General features: G+C 53.3%; 6 protein-coding genes and 1 pseudogene across 7 annotated transcripts, besides 1 other annotated feature; 5 read left to right on the top strand and 2 right to left on the bottom strand.

Annotated features, from left to right (window-relative positions):
- Positions 1–482: 482 nt before the first annotated feature.
- NCS54_00444800 lies at positions 483–4394 on the top strand (annotated as a pseudogene). The gene is made up of 2 exons: positions 483–3656; positions 3714–4394.
- Positions 483–4394: a sequence feature.
- Positions 4395–4767: 373 nt separating this feature from the next.
- NCS54_00444700 (Hypothetical protein) lies at positions 4768–5445 on the bottom strand (the record flags this gene model as incomplete). The annotated part of the gene is made up of 1 exon (XM_053149983.1): positions 4768–5445. The coding sequence occupies one exon, from the start codon at positions 5443–5445 to the stop codon at positions 4768–4770; it is 678 nt and encodes a 225-aa protein (XP_053005958.1).
- A 992-nt stretch (positions 5446–6437) lies between these two features.
- On the top strand, positions 6438–7909 carry NCS54_00444600 (NTP-transf-9 domain-containing protein; the record flags this gene model as incomplete). The annotated part of the gene is made up of 2 exons (XM_053149982.1): positions 6438–7533; positions 7593–7909. 2 exons carry the CDS (start codon positions 6438–6440, stop codon positions 7907–7909), a joined length of 1413 nt encoding a protein of 470 aa, XP_053005957.1.
- Positions 7910–11353: 3444 nt separating this feature from the next.
- NCS54_00444500 (BZIP domain-containing protein) lies at positions 11354–12630 on the top strand (the record flags this gene model as incomplete). The annotated part of the gene is made up of 3 exons (XM_053149981.1): positions 11354–11676; positions 11734–12239; positions 12278–12630. 3 exons carry the CDS (start codon positions 11354–11356, stop codon positions 12628–12630), a joined length of 1182 nt encoding a protein of 393 aa, XP_053005956.1.
- An 895-nt stretch (positions 12631–13525) lies between these two features.
- NCS54_00444400 (Chromosome segregation in meiosis protein) lies at positions 13526–14513 on the bottom strand (the record flags this gene model as incomplete). The annotated part of the gene is made up of 3 exons (XM_053149980.1): positions 13526–14125; positions 14181–14256; positions 14314–14513. 3 exons carry the CDS (start codon positions 14511–14513, stop codon positions 13526–13528), a joined length of 876 nt encoding a protein of 291 aa, XP_053005955.1.
- Positions 14514–14780: 267 nt separating this feature from the next.
- Positions 14781–15631, top strand: NCS54_00444300 (NADH-ubiquinone oxidoreductase 20.9 kDa subunit; the record flags this gene model as incomplete). The annotated part of the gene is made up of 4 exons (XM_053149979.1): positions 14781–14888; positions 14947–14963; positions 15092–15297; positions 15357–15631. The coding sequence occupies exons 1-4, from the start codon at positions 14814–14816 to the stop codon at positions 15629–15631; spliced, it is 573 nt and encodes a 190-aa protein (XP_053005954.1). The 5' UTR covers positions 14781–14813.
- Positions 15632–16659: 1028 nt separating this feature from the next.
- On the top strand, positions 16660–17966 carry NCS54_00444200 (Hypothetical protein; the record flags this gene model as incomplete). The annotated part of the gene is made up of 4 exons (XM_053149978.1): positions 16660–17198; positions 17251–17328; positions 17384–17881; positions 17936–17966. The coding sequence occupies 4 exons, from the start codon at positions 16660–16662 to the stop codon at positions 17964–17966; spliced, it is 1146 nt and encodes a 381-aa protein (XP_053005953.1).
- Positions 17967–18225: the final 259 nt, after the last annotated feature.

The raw sequence follows: 18225 nt of genomic DNA, 5'->3' as shown, positions 1-18225 counted from the left end.
ATGTGCGGAAGGGAAGGAAATGTAATTTTACTCCGTGTTGCTATGTATACAGTCAGGGCACGGCACCCGTCTTATTAATGATCTAAAATCTACTTGTATGTGGCTCATGGTGTGAGGCTGTGACATAAAAAATTGTTGGCCCGATTGATGCCGATTTCAGTCTAGACATGGGCTGAAGCTGAGAGTTTGTTTCTGCACGCCATTCATAGTTTTCAATGTTGTTGTTAAATGTACCCAAGCTAAAACTACCTCTAACCATAACCTATACATGCAGACTCTTCAATTGCCAAAATCCAACTCAACAGGTTCTTTCAAGCTGTTCTCTAAATTTAGTGTTCTGGTATAGGGTAGTATAAATATCCATCGCGGGGTGGACGTCCCGCATCGGAATGGGTGTCAGAATCACAACGTAATGGTGGGGCACTTTCAACCTGGAGCTTCCAACATCACTACAACAACTCCAGTAACACAATCGCCGAGCTGCCTACACTACCTCGCCCGCTCTCAAGGTCAACTCAACGGGCATGGATGGTATAGACGCCCTCCTTCAAGGAGAGCCACAAAGCACCGGCCAGCGCCAACCTCGCACCCAAGAACCTGATGAGCTGAAGCGCAGCCTTGAGGAGCTTCTCCTCACGCCCTCACCAGAGTTCTCGCCTGAATGGCTCAATCGACTGCAGCAACGATGGGATTTTGAGGCTGACTACACGTCTCTGTTCAAGGTGGCACCGCCGCACACGAGAACTCTCACTAGATTTCAACGCCATGGATTGGAGGGTCGTGTTACAGGTTACAAGAACGTCACAGTGCCTGCCAATAGCGCCACCGCCAAGAATTCGACCAGCTTGCTACGAAAACCTGCAAATCGCGCAGACTTTGTGAGAGGTGCTGCTGGATTCTTCCCTTTTGCGCCTGGTGGCCTCGAGGGCATTGAAGCTACTGCGGCGTTTGAAGATCAAATCCATTCTGGAGATATTGCCAAGTCTAGTGGTTCTGGAAACAAGCTGGAGAGGGTGATTCAGCTAGGTGCTGAAGGTGGACTGCTTGAGATTGCCCCTGGAATGAGCAGAGGTATCGACTTTACTAAGAAGACGACCGTCAACGAAGAAGATGCGAATGCCATCAAGGAGGTGCTTGAGGAGGATCCCGAGGAGGCTAAGGCTGCACCCGATGCGAGCGAGGACGCTTCCCCTGAAACTGCTACCCCAGATCTAACACCAGACTCTGGTGAAGATGGCGACGACATTGACAGCATTCTCCCTGTCGAATTCCCGGCCTTGGAGCCTCACGGTGTCCTTGCAGCGTCTAGTGCTCGCAAAGCTGGGCGTGAGTGGGCGCACATGGTCGATATCAACCACGACATGTCCAACTTCAGAGAACTCGTCCCAGACATGGCGAGGGAGTGGCCTTTTGAGCTCGATACCTTCCAGAAGGAGGCCGTTTACCATCTTGAGAATGGTGATTCCGTCTTTGTGGCTGCACACACTTCAGCTGGCAAGACAGTGGTGGCAGAGTATGCGATCGCCCTGGCAGCCAAGCACATGACAAAGGCCATCTATACCTCTCCCATCAAGGCGCTGAGCAACCAAAAGTTCCGCGACTTTCGACAGACTTTTGACGAGGTGGGAATTCTTACCGGTGATGTCCAGATCAACCCTGAGGCTAGTTGCCTCATCATGACGACGGAGATTCTACGAAGTATGCTCTACCGAGGAGCTGACTTGATTCGAGATGTCGAGTTTGTCATTTTCGACGAAGTTCACTATGTCAACGATTTTGAACGTGGTGTCGTGTGGGAAGAAGTCATCATCATGCTGCCTGAGCATGTCTCCCTCATTCTACTATCAGCCACGGTGCCCAATACCTATGAGTTCGCCTCATGGGTTGGACGGACAAAGCAGAAGGACATCTATGTCATCTCTACGCCAAAGAGACCTGTGCCCCTGGAGCACTACCTCTGGGCTGGAAAGAACATCCACAAGATTGTGGATTCGGAGAAGAAGTTTATCGAGAAGGGCTGGAAGGACGCACACCATACTATCCAAGGGAAGGATAAGCCCGAGGCCGCTAAAACTACTGTTGCAACCCGAGGGGGCAACCAACGAGGAAACCAGCGTGGTGGTCCGCAGCGAGGTGGACCCCAAAGAGGTGGCCGAGGAGGGGGTCAGCAAAGAGGAGGCAATCAACAACGGGGGCGCGGAGGACCTCCTCGAGCAAGCCATGCCCCTGGCCACATGGGTCGCGGAGGCCGCGCGGGTGGCTTTACATCAGTTGCGCAAGACAAGAACCTCTGGGTTCATCTTGTCCAGTTCCTCAAGAAGCAGACCCTTCTCCCGGCCTGTATCTTTGTCTTTTCAAAGAAGCGATGTGAGGAGAACGCCGATGCTCTCAGCAACCAGGACTTTTGCAACGCCACAGAGAAGAGTCATATCCACATGATTATCGAAAAGTCGGTGGCTCGGTTGAAGCCAGAAGACAGACAGCTACCGCAGATCATCAGGCTACGAGAGCTCTTGAGCCGGGGCATTGCTGTTCACCACGGTGGTCTCCTACCTATCGTCAAGGAGCTTGTTGAGATCCTTTTTGCACAGACACTTGTCAAGGTGCTGTTCGCTACGGAAACATTTGCTATGGGCCTGAACCTCCCTACACGAACAGTTGTCTTTTCTGGATATCGCAAGCACGACGGACACTCGTTCCGAAACCTGCTTCCTGGCGAGTATACACAAATGGCTGGCCGAGCTGGCCGTCGTGGCCTGGATACTGTTGGATCAGTCATCATTGTCCCTCCTGGTGGACTTGACGACGCTCCTCCGGTTGCAGACCTGCGCAACATGATTCTGGGAGAGCCTTCGAAGCTACGATCACAGTTCCGACTCACATACAACATGATTCTCAACCTGCTCCGCGTGGAAGCCTTGAAGATTGAGGAGATGATTAAGCGCAGTTTCTCTGAGCATGCTACACAACAGCTACTTCCAGAGCACGAGAAGGATGTCAAGCTGGCACAAGCAGATCTGGCAAAGGTCAAGCGAGACTCTTGTGAGATCTGTGATGTTTCAATGGACGAGTGTCATCAGGCCGCCCAGGATTTCAGGCGGCTCACATTCGAGTTGTACAAGGGCATGTTGGCCATCCCGATAGGCCGCAGGATGTTCTCCTCGAATCGCCTCATTGTGTTCAACTGGGACGGTGTCCGCTCCGTTGGCATTCTCCTAGCGGACGGTATTAGTAACAAGGGCACGTCGGAGGATCCAACACTGCACGTCTGTGCCATCAAGTCCCTCCGAGAGCGACGCGACGCAACCGACCAGCTCCCCTTCATCCCTGCTTTCACCAAGTATCTTCACGAGCTTCCCAAGAGCAAGAAGCGGATGCAAACCAAGACGCTTCACGTTCCGTTGAGTGATGTGGAGTGTCTCACCAGATGGGTAACCAAGGGTATTCTTCCAGAGATTTTCCAGGGCGGTGACGGCTATCACCAAGCGAAGGAACGTCTTCAGGAGCTCTGCGGCTCATGGGGTGATAAATGGGAGGAGCTTGATCTTTCCCGGATCAAGCAGCTTCAACTGCAGGAGATTGTGGAGAAGAGGATCGACTTGGTCAAGACGATATCAAACTCGCCAGCCACGAAATGTCCAAACTTCTTGAAGCATGTAAGTCAACCCCGAATCCGGTCCTCGTATGTCTTTAGGTTCTAACACATGTTACAGTTTGCCATGTGTCACGATGAGTGGCTCATCAAGGAGCACATTTCCCAGTTGAAGCAGTCTCTGTCGGATCAGAACCTCCAACTTTTGCCTGATTACGAGCAGCGTGTTCAGGTATTGAAGGAGCTAGGCTTCATCGATGAGGCAACTCGTATTCAGCTCAAGGGCAAGGTTGCTTGTGAGATCCACTCAGGGGACGAGCTTGTCCTCACCGAACTCATCCTTGACAATGTGCTCGCCGACTACGAGCCTGCCGAAATCGCCGCTCTTCTGTCGGCGTTTGTGTTCCAGGAAAAGACGGACATTGAACCCTCACTCACTGGCAACCTCGAGCGCGGCCGTGATACCATTGTCGCCATCTCGGAGAAGGTCAATGATGTGCAAACACGGCTGCAGGTGATTCAGTCCGCCGACGACTCCAACGACTTTGTTTCACGACCTCGTTTTGGCCTCATGGAGGTTGTGTACGAATGGGCGAGGGGCATGACCTTCAAGAATATCACCGGCTTGACCGATGTGCTGGAGGGAACTATTGTGCGAACGATCACGCGACTGGACGAGACATGTCGTGAGGTGAAGAACGCGGCGAGGATTGTTGGTGATCCAGAGCTGTATCAGAAGATGCAGCAGGCGCAGGAGATGATCAAGAGGGATATTACGGCAGTGGCTAGTCTTTACATGTAGGCGCGGCATGGCATTGGGCATTGGTATTACGACGACGATGATGCATTGGCTGAGGCGATGGGAGTCGTCCATGTTAGGATGTAGACGACATGTTTGACGATTTAGTTTCACGAACGAGATAAAAGTAAATGCTAGAAATATGTGTTGATGTCTATTGTGCGCTTCTCAGAGCCGACATATATGTGTTGATCTCACTGTCATGTCAAAGCAAACATGAAATCAAGTCGCCTCCCAAAACCCCAACGCCAAACCGTAACCAAAAGAAAGTGATTGTCGTCTACCCCGACGTTGACCATAACACATGCATCGCTTATCCCTCCAAGTACAAAGCGAGCGCTCCACTCCATGTCTCACTGAATAAAGATGGCTGTATCTATGCGCGCAGAGCCCTTAGTCGCTGCTGCAGCTTATCTTCCTCCTCGGCGGTGGGTTCGTTGGCCTGCTGAGGTTCGGCCATGGAAGGCGTTGCCTGGCTGAGCTCTTTGCTGAGCTCGAGACCGGCATCGTCGGCAAGCTTCCCGAGGAGCTCGTGAACGGCGTCCTCGCCGACTTGGGTAGATGTGGACTGGGTGATGGCGTCTTGGTAGATGCCGTTGGACATGGCGTATTCTTCGTTTTGCTGCTTGAACTGCTCGAGTGTGACGAGGGTCTGGACAATCATGTTAGCCTTATCGCGCAGAGGGTACAAGAGCAAATAAATGCGCACCTTTTCGGGATTTGTGCTCTTCTGCGCCATGTTCATGGTTCGCGATGACGAAGCCATCATGTGCGTCATGCGGTTCATGGCATTGTTGGCCTGAATCTGGGCAGCCGAGAGCTCGGCCATGTCGGCCATCTGGTCCATCTGCTGGGCGAGGGCCTGCTTGGAGAGCAGCATCTTTGCCTTTTGGTAGGCCTTTTGAGTCTCGCCCTTCTTGAGGAGGTCCTGGATCTGCTTCTTGAGGATGGGGTCCTGCTTGGCGGCCTTTTGGGCCTCGCGGCGGGCCTGCTTGGCTTGGAAGCGGGCTTGGAATTCGACTTGCATGTCGCGGGCCATCTGACGGTTCGACATTGTTGCGGTTTTTTTGCAAGGGAGGAAGATACGAGGGTAGACGCGATGGCGATGAAGAGGTTTTTTCGTTTAGAAGAGACTGTCGAGGTTGAGGGAGGCTGTAGATGTCATGTGAGTGTCAGGCAGCATGGAAGCGCCGAAAGCCTAGAAGCGGCCTTTGGGTGTGATGGACGACTCGCGGGCCTGTCGCTGGGATGCGGGGCGCCACCCTCACTCATTCAGGGAAGTGGGAGAGAGTGGGCGAATGACGCAACGGCGGGACGGAAAATCACACGGAACCCGAAAAAGAAGAAAAGTTGTGGCTTGGAAAAGTGCACAGCCACTCAGCGCTTGGACACGGGAGGAAGCTTGGCTAATAATGAGCATGGAGTTGTTGGGAAGAGGATAATGAATACACGAAATAATGTAGTGACAAAATGCAAAGTATCTCAAGCATTCCATAGAAGCTGTATGGATATTGTTGATGGCATTTTTGAGCAGGCAGAGGCATATTCACCTTGTTCAGATTACCGAGAGGCTTGGTATTCTTCCGGCATCTTGCATCGGTACCAATGGATCGGTTGCAGGGCGAGACATTACCCTGGAGAAGCACCATGTTTTATGCCAAATACCCGGTTTCTCAGCTCCAATTCAAGGCCGATATTGATCGGACTTTTCTGGGGGACCGGGGAGTTGGGAAAATCAGGCGACCAATCAGGCTTGGAGATTCAGAGCCGACCGACGGGAAAAGGAAGAGGAAAGAGACAAGACGACCAAGGTGTGATGTGCGTGTGGGTGGGCGACGACGAGAATGGTTGAAGAGTGACGGGGACGGATCGTGACAAGATTAAGATTATTAAACAGAACGACAGCCTGATTATCCTGGATTCAACCTTGGCGTTACGATGCTTCTATAACTTGGCCAACTTTATCCTGTTCTTGCCAGTCTCTTACCATCAGCCCCTCCTATCCAAGTTGCAAGGGTTCACGAGGCTCTGGCAAACACCGCGACGATGCAGACGTCGACCAGAGATTTGGACCTCGAGTTTGAAGGATATCTATCGTTCCTCGAGCAGCAAGATCTGGAAGACCAGGAAGACGAAAGCTACTATCAGTATGGGTCCTGGCTTATGCCTCTGGAGCAGCTCGACCAGCAACTTCAACTCAACCAGGCACAAGAGGACGCGAGAGATGGGCAGACCGCGTCTTTCAAGCAACCTACAACTCAGACAGAGCCACAACTCAATCGACAGGCTCCGAACAATGACCCCAGCACCGATACAACTGTGAGACAGTCTCCAGCTCAACAAAAGCTGTCGCAGGTCGATGGCGGTGACCGGAAAGCGGGCTCAACCGCGAGACAACTCTCTGCTCAACAACACCCGCAGTTAGACAGAGCGCAGTGGTCTCAGTTGACGCAGCGAAATGCGGGAAATCCCCAGACCGCAACTCGCTCGCAATCTCAAGTTCAGCAAGCGTCGTTGTCTCCCGACAGGCGGAGTGGGAACAATGCTCGGGGTACCCGCACAACTGGCGGTCAACTTGCTGCTCAACACCAGAAGCAACTCGGCCGGGGCGCATTGAGCTATACCCGTAGTATAGGCGCAACGTCTGGGCAGTCTCTGGTTCAGAAGCAGTCCAAGTTCGAGAAACAGGGCTCAAGCAGTGACAATCCGATTGTCATAACTCACGAGCAACCTTCAGCACCACAACAGCAGCTTCTCGATCGAGGAGCTACTAACAATGTCCATCTTCCAAGGGCAACACCACAGCCTCCTGCTCAACCAGACCGAACCGAGCGACGGGACGCGAGCGATAATCAGAATGCCGATACACCAAATGGGCCAACTCCAACTCCACAACACCAGCAGGGGCAGCTCAAGCGGAAGCAACCAGATTCAGAACAGCCCCATCACCATCAAAGACGGGTACGGCAGCGAATCCCGGGTCCAATGGCACCTCCGCCTAGACCAAAGATGAACGTCGACGACTTTCCAGAGGTTCCACGGATAGAAAAGATACAGAGACATCTCCGAGTCACCTACAACGGCATGGAGGTTGCTGAAACGTCGGACGGCTTCTGGGTCCTCCAGCAGTATCGACCGCCAGGTTCGTTTCTCGGCCAGACAAAAGTTGATCCCATCCAGGTCGTTAACTCACTGATATAGAATATTACCTTCCCAAGTCATCTCTCAAGATCCCTCTCACCCCCACGGGCTACAACCCACCGTGCAGATTCAAGGGCCCAAGAACGCACTACTCGGTGAAGGGTCCTGACGGCAGGCTCCTGGCCAACAGGGTCTGGTCTTATGAGCAACCGAAGCCGGGGTATGAGGCCATCCGGGGCTACGTCTCTTTCTACGCGCGGCCTTGGCAGTCGTTTGTCGACGGGGAGCGGGTGGTGCCGTACAGGACGGACTTTCAAGGCGGTTGGGTGACGGCAGAGATTGTCGGGGTGGTGAGCGAGTTTACGCCGAGGTTTTAGAATGAGATAACTACCTAGCTATCTGACACGGGAGATTTGGATGGGAACTTTGTTAATATGGGAATTGCGGGAGCTTGAGGAATTATTATTACAGTGGGTTCGTAAACTCTTCCATTGCTTCCATTTCGTCGTATTCTGGGCCGTCCGCTCCGGGAGGTGACAGGGGGGAATAGCGTCTGGAGATAAGATGAGATTACTATGAGATCTACGAGATTGAAAATGGGGTCCCAGGAGCCCGAGTTTGGGATCAATTGGATCAATCAAGCTCTGACAAGGGTGAAATTGCAGACCAGGGGTGGTTGGCTGTTGGAATGGGAGAATCCACAATCCCCTTTTTTGTTCTGCGCGCCCAGACTCTTGTTGGCTCGCAACTCTATCGTCAGACTATCGTACGTACCATCGCGCCCGGCTGGGGAACTATCTACACGAGAATAGAGCTAGGGGTATGAGGCGAGCTGAGCGAGGGATGAGTTGATCGTAAGGGTCCTGATGGAAGAAGGGAGGGGCAGTTTGAGGCGTTTGGAAGGGGATCTCATGTGTGTGAGATGAGGTGAGAATTCAATCAATCAATTAATCCCTGAAATGGGCGGTAAAGTGAGGGCTGGTGAGACAAGATCTACGGTGAGACAAGAGACATCAAATGGGTTTCAGCCCTGAGTGTGCCTGCGAGTTTGAGTTTGGCATGTTTCTCCCTTCCGTGTCTCAGGCTCTCTCCCTCTCTCCCCCGTTTCGCGCTGTAACGGGATCGTCCGCCCGCTTTCCTAAGGAGAAAGGAGAAGAGATTTCCCGACGGCATGGCAGCCCGCTTTCGCGAGAAGCAGCAGGCTGGGACTAGCGCGGCATTCCAGGGAACGGGGATGCGATCCGACGCAGGAGAAGGGGACCGAGGAGCCGGTGAGGAGAGGGATTGGCGGTGATGAGCTGGGCTGGGCGGGCCAAGACACGACGTCGTCTCTCGATAGCCTGCTTGACGGAGAGGCGGGCTCTATTACAATTGAGGCTGGGAGGCTTGGAGCTGAGTTTTCTTGTGCGACAATAGTTTCTTTTTTACTGATGAGCTCCATCAGGGTGCAAATCTTTAATCGCATCAGGTACCGTGCAGTTGCGGAATGTGATGCGACATTGACGACCCTCCTTTGCATTGGTGATGCCATCATCAATTAAACTCACAACGCTCCCCAAGGGTTAATTGCGTGCGTGCCTGCGCAAGCTTGGAACTCAAAATGCCGTTGAGACTCTGATGGGAAAATCTACTGTCGTACTGGGTCTATTCTCAGTTGGCGGCCGCTGTGGCTGGCTCAGGGCAGAGATGATCCAAAAAAGGTACACGCGAGTAAAGATGCCCACATGGAATGGTCCGCTATGGACTTGACGAGAGCTCAAATCATGGCGAAAATGGAGTCTCTGGTGGATATGCCCCCAGCAAGGGAGGGGAGAAATAGATTCTAGAGCCAGCAAGAAGAAAAAGGCGTGCTCACTCAAAGCGAGCGAGCGTCGGATAGCACCCGGTAGGGCCGGACGGTGCATGCACCCTCATCCGTGTTTGCTCTTTTCCTGGAACACGAAAGAAAGCCAGAGGTCCACACCCGAGCTGCGCCAGTCAGCGTCAGATCAGCATGTGAGACGCCGCTGATCTGTAAGTGAGAAAGAGGCGAGTCGAGTATTACGAAGCGTACATGGCGCTCACTCAGACTCGGCAGTACCTATTTGCGTCGGGTTGATGCGATAGGTGATGATGGCGAGTTGTTTTGACGTCTCGAGTAGAGTTGGTTGAGCTACGACGTCGTATCTTGAGCATGGTTTGATGATGGTTACTCCTCCGTTGATGCATCCCATCACCTTCTCTTTCGGGACCTGTCCGGCTTCTTTTGGCCACATACCTCACAAGCTGCAACTCTGAGGTTGCCTGGAACTGCGGCGTCTGTGGCCGATCCCTTGGGACCTTGGCCGAGGTTAGATTCGATTCCTCACGATGCTGCACTCTGGCCTTCTCTGGCGTTGTAGCTCAGTGTATCTGGTGGCAGGCTGCGTCATCTCCCTTTGATCTGACTCAAAGCGATGATGCTTCCCTGCATCAAGTTTGGTGGATGACTCCCTTTGTCTGGCGCGGCCCTTGGGTCTTGGTGGAGTGAGTGGTCCCGTGGAGCGGCGGACGGGCTCTAGCAACTGTCGCGAGCGCTATTCGGGAAACGTTACAGCCCGTGAGGCCTTGCGTAACGAAGAAAATACAGTGCAGCCTGGCGTATTTTATTCGGCTGCCTGCGATGACTCACACTGTGCCAGGCCATTCCTTTCCGTCCATTTCGCACGTCTTCCTTGGGATGAGCCCATCTCGTCATTGTGCAGACGAAACGCCTTGGAGCGCAAATAGCTCCTCCATCATGTTTCCGCAAGAGGCAAAAGATTGGACTGGAGATATGGATTCTTTTCTTTTGATCGGATGCTGATCCATTACTGCGTCAGCTTTGAGTTGGACCATCCCCCCTCACTTGTGCCTGGAATTCGCAAAAAGCCATGGCCGAGAGCATATCGCACGACGTTGGGGTGAGGGGAAGCGATGGATGGATGGATCCATGATGAGTGCCTTGTACCACCGCACCTCGACACGACGCGACGACTCGTGTAGAGTAGAGAGCCGGGCTTACCTATTGTTGCCTCCTAAAATTAACATTCGGCAGCCTACAGCAGACGAATGTACAGCACATACGCGAGCCTGAGGACGGCAATCCAATACCTCTCCGCGTGCCGATCGAGTGAGTGTAGGTACTAATCAACTCGCGGGTCCACCAATCACGACACAGACTCGCACCACTCACAAGCCATCCTGAAGGAACCTGAAAAAGGACCTGGACGGACTGTTCTGGGCAAACAATACTCCCGCCGCACCATGCTCGAAACAAGGGAGAAGGAGCGAGAAGCTCCGTGCATGGTATCCTCCTAGGGGCGCCGCGGGCTCCTGGGCCGGTCGAGCCTCCGTGCTCCGTCCAGAGGCGGGTGCGCAAGTCAAGTCTCACGGCCTCCGATTGATCGCCCCCTTTTTTGGAAACTCGAACGGGCTGTGGATCCCTCCGTGGGCACCGACTCTCAGGTAGGTTGCGTGTCAGCCCGCCTCCCGCCAATCACGCCGCCCCGCGGACCATGGACTCAGCCCCCTGCAGTTGAGCCACCCTCCTGAAGCCTAGCGGTGGGGGAGAACACTCAGCGCCCTGCTGCGTGGCTTCTGGTGGGCCGATGCCGATGCGCCCCCTGAAAGCCTGTTCGTAACGACGGCCAGCCCTGGTACCGAGAGGTACGTATCGGCCGCCACCTTTCCCCATCGGGACCACAGCGAGCGTTCAGGGGGTGGGGATCTCAGGGGACGCTGCCTCAGGCATCAAAATGTCACAAGCTCCAAGCCTCCAAACTCTCGACGTGTCCTCAACATAAAGAGAACTGGTTCCCGCTATGCAAGCAGCTCTATTCCGACACAACCAAACCAAACAGCCCACATATGAACCATTTGGCGCTACCGCGATGAACCCCATAGAGATGATGACCCCCGGGTCCTTTACCGACGCCACTACACCTCCTGTCGACGCTACCACTATGAACCCAATGGAGATGATGACACCCAAGTCGTTTACCGGTGGAGAGAGTCCTTCTATGGCTTCCATCAAGGAAGAGCCCTCAACACCCTCATCAGACTCAACTTCCCAGAAGAAGCCCACCAAGAAGCGCAAGTCCTGGGGTCAGGTCCTCCCTGAGCCCAAGACAAACCTCCCTCCTAGGTATGTCTCTCCACTTACACCAATGACGTCGCAACATGGTTCTCACACTGCATCAAGGAAACGGGCCAAGACCGAAGATGAAAAGGAGCAGCGTCGTGTCGAGCGTGTTCTCCGTAACCGCCGCGCCGCCCAGTCTTCCCGTGAACGCAAGAGGCTCGAGTCCGAAGCCCTCATGAAGAGGAACAAGGAGCTCGAGAACCAGCTTGGCGAGCTTCAGAGGACCAACATGTTGCTCGCCAACGAGCTTGCCCAGTACCGACGCACCTATGGAATTGTTACTCGATCTTCCTCTCCCCTGGACTCCCTTCGAGAGAACGCTGTTACCCTGTCACCAGAGCTCTTTGGCTCTCAGAACGCCACTGGCATGGTCGATGTCATGACACCCCCACACGCCACTGTCAACCCTGCGTCTCTCTCCCCCAGCCTTTCTCCGGTAACCGACTCTGCCGCGACCCCCGTGAAGGAGGAGCCGTCTATGGATGTGACTACCTGTGAACTGACCCCTAGCACCTCTCCCGACCTGGCACAACATCCTGCTGAGATGTTGTCTATCGACCTGCAGTGTCACATGTCGGCGGAGATGCTAAGGTCGTTCCAGAAGTCGCCAACCTTGACGGCGCCAACATCGGGTTGGCTCCGGCAGCTTCGGATGATGTCGCTTTTAGCCTCGGTGATTCTTACGACTCTTCCTCTGACGCTGACCGATTCGTCCTCGAAAACGGTCTCGTCAAGAATGGTCTCTTCGATTCTCCTTGCTCTTCAAACCTCAGCGAGGACTACCTCCTCGACTACCCCTCTCCTTCGTCCAACATCTACGACGACTTCGACATTAGCCAGTTCTTCGTCGACGACGCAACCACGGCCGCTTCGGAACCTCTGTCATCTTGTGACTTCTCCGCTGCGAACCACGCCCTCGAGCCCAAGGTCCATGATCTTGTGTCTCCAGTCTCTTAGGAAGATTCTATCCAGCAGCTCCGACCTGGCGCGTCCTCACTTGGATGCGACGTTGGCAGCATTGCGGTTGATCTCCGAGGGAAGTGAGGCACAAGTCAAGACCTTGTGGCGCGGATCGCATGGATCGCGCGGAGATGACAGCAAGCTGTCACAGTGTCTGAGCAATATGGTTGCCGCCGCGGGAGCTACTAATGACGATCGTCTGGCCCGACCGGGCCAAAGAAAAATCAAGACGACGAAAGAGCGGTGCAGTTCTTTGAACTCGCTTCCAGCAGAGCAACCGACTTCTATTACCTACTATAATAAAACGTCTGGAAACGGTGTGTGGGGGAACAAGACTCAACAGTCTGTTATGAATTTTCTTGTTTTTGTATCTTTTGAGGGTATGGGTATTGGTCAAACCCCGGAGCAAGGCGTCAAGGATACCTCTATAAATGTCCCAGGGGGACTGGAAAACCACGGGTTGAGCCTCTTGTACAACAAATACAATGACACGCTTATGAGCGATGACGAACTACCTTTTGTGCATCTTTTCTGATCTTGATGACTGTGACAGTGTAAATGCTTGGTTAAACCATGAAGCTCTTGATTTCAGGACTGGAGCTTGAGTAGATACTGACGTAGGTGTGACAGCTACCCCTGACTTGCACAGCACTAGAGCTACAGCCTTGCCTGGCACCGTGGGTGGTTCTTGGGTTGTGAAGTCCGAACATTGATAGGGAACAAGATGGGCAACATGTAACCATCTGTTGATCAACATGCCAATGAATAAAGTGAACGCAGAGACGGTGTAGGAAGTAGAGCATCCCGATGCTACTCTTTCATTACTCGTAATGGATGCTAAATATCATGGCAAATCTCAACGCCTGACGCCAATTCTTCTATGCCACTTGTATCACCACAATCCGTCCATCTCCTGCATCGCTGCCTCTTCGTCCGCAAAGTCATCACCTCCCTTTGGCTCTGGTCCGTTCTTCATTGGTGCTTGATCATGGCCCTCTGCTTCAGCAATCAGAGCGTCTAGATCATCACCATCTGGTTCAGGCTCTGAAGGCTTTGACTTCTTCGCTGCCTCCTGGCCCTCGGCCTCGGCGATGAGAGCCTCGAGGTCGTCTTCTTCGGGGACTTCGTTGCGGATCGGTAGGGTGTGGCGAGCTGGTCGGGGTGTTGCATCGTAGATGTCGTCATCATCTGGCACGTCGTTATCCCGTTGTGGTGTCTTTGCCCTTGACGGTTCTGTCGTGGTGGTGTGTTCTGGGCCCGCTGGCTGTGATGCATTGTTCTCGCCGAATAGATCCTCCTCCTCTTCCTCCTCCCCATTTGCAATGTGATCCTTAGGTTTGCCCTCATTGATCCAGTCATTGCGCGCTATCACGATCCGTTTCTTGTGACCGGCCTTTTCGACCATGGCGAGGGCGTCGAGGAACTTGGCTTTTGGGAAGAGGTCGTCGAGCCAGAGCTGGTAAAAGGACAGGAGGCGGGAGGCATCCGAGAACTATAGCAGTCGGTTAGAAGACTTGGAGGGAGCTTGGGGAACGGCGATAGCGTACTTCATGGCCTTTGCCCTTGATCTTTAGGTCGCGCGCTCTCTGCCGTAGCTTGGGGATTCCTTTTGGACCTAGCAACCTGCCATTCAGGATTAGTATACCGTGATAAATACTAGCCAGTGCCATATAATCTAACCTGTCCTCGTCAAGCTTGACATTGGGTGCTCGAGCCCGCTTCTTGACGTCGACTTCCTCATCAATTCCAAGGCCGGAATCTGGCTCCTTTCGTTTCTTGGAGGAGGATTCTGGAGGGGGAGAAGCAAAAGGGTCGTCGGAAAAGTCGTCGACGTCGTAATTATCCAGGCCGTTTGCTGGATCCGAGGCAATGCCAGCCATTTTGAAAATTTCTAAGTGTTGAATGTTGATAGTAATTCCAAAGACTCGATTCTCCCTTCCACGACGCGTCCAACTCCAGGAGACGCGTCGAGAGCTTAATTGATTCTGTCCACCCCGCCAAAGGTCCACTTTCACCATGTGACCAATCATCGACTACCTCGATGGGCTGACCACTCACGTGATTATGTCCTGAGGCACCAATCCGACGGCCGGCTCCAGCTTCTGAATGTACCGAAACCGACGACCTCGAAAGGCTTCGTGATAGGATTCAAGGAATTGTCCCGGACGAAGCACCGCACAATGGCTGAGAGCGCGACCAAGCAGGAGACCCCCTCCTTTGTCGGGACCAGCAAGGTCATCCAGACCCCTTACCCGGTGAGTGAGGCCCCAATTGACGACGCAATGGCTGTTGCTGATGGGATGGATATTATAGCTCATTGACAACGATCCGTACGTTCTCTGTCCCCTCGAGTCCCTCCTGCGATGATCCGAACTGCGATATCCCGTGTTTCTCACTATTTGAGCCATTGGCAGGGTTGGAATGGTTGGATTGTGGACCGTTGACTAACCCTCGGCAGTCACTTCAAGAGAGTCGTTGGATATGCCCGAACCAGCGACTACGTCTATGGCGCTGCCGCTGCCGCCTTTGCGCCCGCTGCACTGATTGCTCTCGAGCGATTTGCCCCCTCGCACGTCGGAAAGGGTGGTTTCCCCAAGGCCCTGCGACTGGCCGGAGGTGTCGGTATCATCGGCGGCTTCCTCTACTTTTACCAGCGATCCTGCCGTACGTCGACGACATGCCATAACCGGTCACAACGGAGCATACTGACAATACGGAAACAGTCCGATTCTACGGCGCCACCGAGAACGCCCGCGAGATCGAGATGGACATGAGGGAGATGGTGGACAAGGTCAAGAAGGGCGAGCCCCTGTACGGCGTGAGCCGGCTGAGCCCTCATCTGCAGGGCGTGGCGGCCCGCCAGAGTCGGTACTCTGCACTCATGTTCAGCGCGATCCCGTGGTTCAACTTTGTCAACCACAACCAGCACGGCGTCGACACGGCCAAGTACTACCAGCAGGCCGAGCGGGAGCTGGAGGCGGAGCGACAGCAGAGCTAAATATGTGTTTGGGTAAAGATGAAAAGAGGTGTATATTACCAAGTGGAGGATGGGCAGTGCCTCGACGGCGGCGAGTTTTCTTGCGAGATGGAAATAGATTTCTTGAACCATTGTTGTTGGCTTGCTGAAGTGCATGTCTCGGTTGAGGGTGTGGACTGAGCCTTGAAGGCTTGGACCCATTGGGAGGGTAGGGCTTCTGACACTACATTCGAGTAGGTGTGATAGGTGGGAGTTTGTTAAGATGGGATAGAGACAGCTTAGTAGACATGGAGCTACTGAACCTCGCTCACGACGTAGGTAAGTTCTGTGATTGTGAGGGAGCAGATATCGGATACATCTACCTCACGACTTGTTTAAGGTGTATTAGCTTACTTACATCTCATATGGGCGTGGTATAATTAGATGGGCTCGGAGGGCCATTTTCTCCCTTGCATCTCTATTTCTCATTCCAAGAGGACCATTGTATCACAAATCCATCGAAGACTGATGAAAGTCTTCCCGAAATGTTCCTAATGGTACTGAATAAGAGAGTGCTCATAGATGTATGTGACATAGTAAACCATTCCTCTGGGTTGGGAGGCATGCTCTCTGGTATGTCAATATCCCACAAGGCTGACACACAAACAACAACTCCCTGCATCACTCCCGACATCACATGAAGTCTTCAACTGACTCCCCCGCGTTTTCCTTATCTTGACGCACAGCCCCCGTGATACGCCCCCCCCTCCTACTCTATTGCGACCTCATGATCGTCGTCGTCGGGCTTCGGCCAGCTCCGGCTCTTACTCCAACGTCGCTGGCCAATCATGGCGATTGCAATGGATAAGACCGGTGCAAGGACATGACCTTGTCCGCATCAACTTCCTGAACAGGAACCGGGAGAGGACCCTTTGTAGCGGGTTTAAAAATTTATATTTCTTCATATATGCGTGTTTTATTCTTGCCTTGAATTACTGAACTTCTTCGAGGTATACTTTTGAAGGATTGCTTGTTGAAAGTTGACGACGAGAAGCGCCATAACCTTAACAATGGCCTCAAACCAAGAATTGTCGATGGACCTTCCCGTCATCGACCTCGACGTCTACCTCAACAACCCTCTCGACTCCGAGGCAGTCCAGGCCGAGTGTCGGAAAGCGGCCAACGCCCTCATCACCTACGGCGCCCTGGTCCTCCACGACTCCCGCGTCTCGGAGCAGGATAACTCGACCTTTCTCGACATCCTCGAAGACTACTTTGCCCAGCCCGAAGAGGACCTCAGGAAGGATGAGAAGCCCGAGCTGAGTTACCAGATCGGTGTGACGCTGGAGAACACCGAGAAGCCCAAGTGCGCTGTCGATGAGCCGTGTCTGGATGTGATTCAGAGACTGCACCCGTCTCAGAGACCGCTGGATATCTCGGCGCATTCGCCGGATCCAAAGTGCAGGTTCTTTTGGAGGATGGCGGAGATTCCGCCGTTCAAGACTGAGTTTCCAGGGCTGAATGCTCCGAATATCGTGCCTGAGGCGCCGCATATTAAGGAGCGGTGGACGCCGGCTATGAATCAGTGGGGGACGTCTATGAAGAATGCGTGAGTACCTTGGTTTCAAACTCATACACTATGATACTGACTGTCTCTCAAGCGTGTCGAAACTGGCAGAGATGACGGCTGTTGGTTTGGATCTGCCAGCTGAGTTCTTCAGCGACGCTGGACGTTATGGGTTTGATCTCCTATCCAACACCACACGATGTTCATGAACTCACTGTGTTTTGTAGGCCACATCTTCTTGCCCCTACGGCTTCTGACCTCAACAAGTACGGCGAGAAGGATACTATCCTTGCTGGCTTTCACACAGACCTCAACTTCCTCACCATCCACGGCCGCTCCAGGTATCCTGGCCTTCACATCTGGGCCCGCAATACCGGAAATCGCATCCCGGTCAAGATTCCTCCCGGAAATTACCTTCTTGTTCAAGCGGGCAAGCAGATCGAGCACATCACCGGAGGCCTCATCAAGGCGGGCTTCCACGAAGTTGTTGTCAACGAGAAGACCATCGATACGATTGAGAAGCGTAAGCGTGAATTCCCGGAGAGACCACTGATTCGAATCTCGAGCACTCTGTTCTGGCACCTGGGAAGCGACTTTGATCTCGTGCCGGTTCCGAAGCTGGTGCAGCGGGCGAAGGACGTTAGGGAGAAGCAGAAGGAGTTGGGCAGGGATGAGGGACGAGAGGGAGAGTATCCGGCCATGAAGGTCGGACGCCAAGTTCAAGAGTATGTTTGACCTGGACCTGATTGAGTTGAGGACTTGTTGCTGACTATTTTTAGGGAACTTAAGCACATTGCGTTGATGGCGTGAGGAGGTGCGTCGAAGTGAGTTGTTGCCGTAGATCTCTCGAGGTTTATGCCTCCGAAAGAGATAGATCGTCACGGATGAGCGAAAATCAAGAGGCAAGTTTGAGAAGCAAAAGCACAGTTAGGCGCAGTTAGTGGTGGGAATATATAAGTTGGTACCATTCTCATCCGAGAGTCTCATGAGAACTTCCCGTCTGTACTATGGCCACTATGCCAAAATCCCAGTATAAGAGTTAAATAAAAAATTATGAAAGACAAATGAG

Source organism: Fusarium falciforme, chromosome 3 (genome assembly GCF_026873545.1).
Source record: "Fusarium falciforme chromosome 3, complete sequence".
Classification (NCBI taxonomy): Eukaryota; Fungi; Ascomycota; class Sordariomycetes; order Hypocreales; family Nectriaceae; genus Fusarium; species Fusarium falciforme.
The sequence above is the reverse complement of the archived record's forward strand: the minus strand, read 5'-3'. Positions and strand labels throughout refer to the sequence as shown.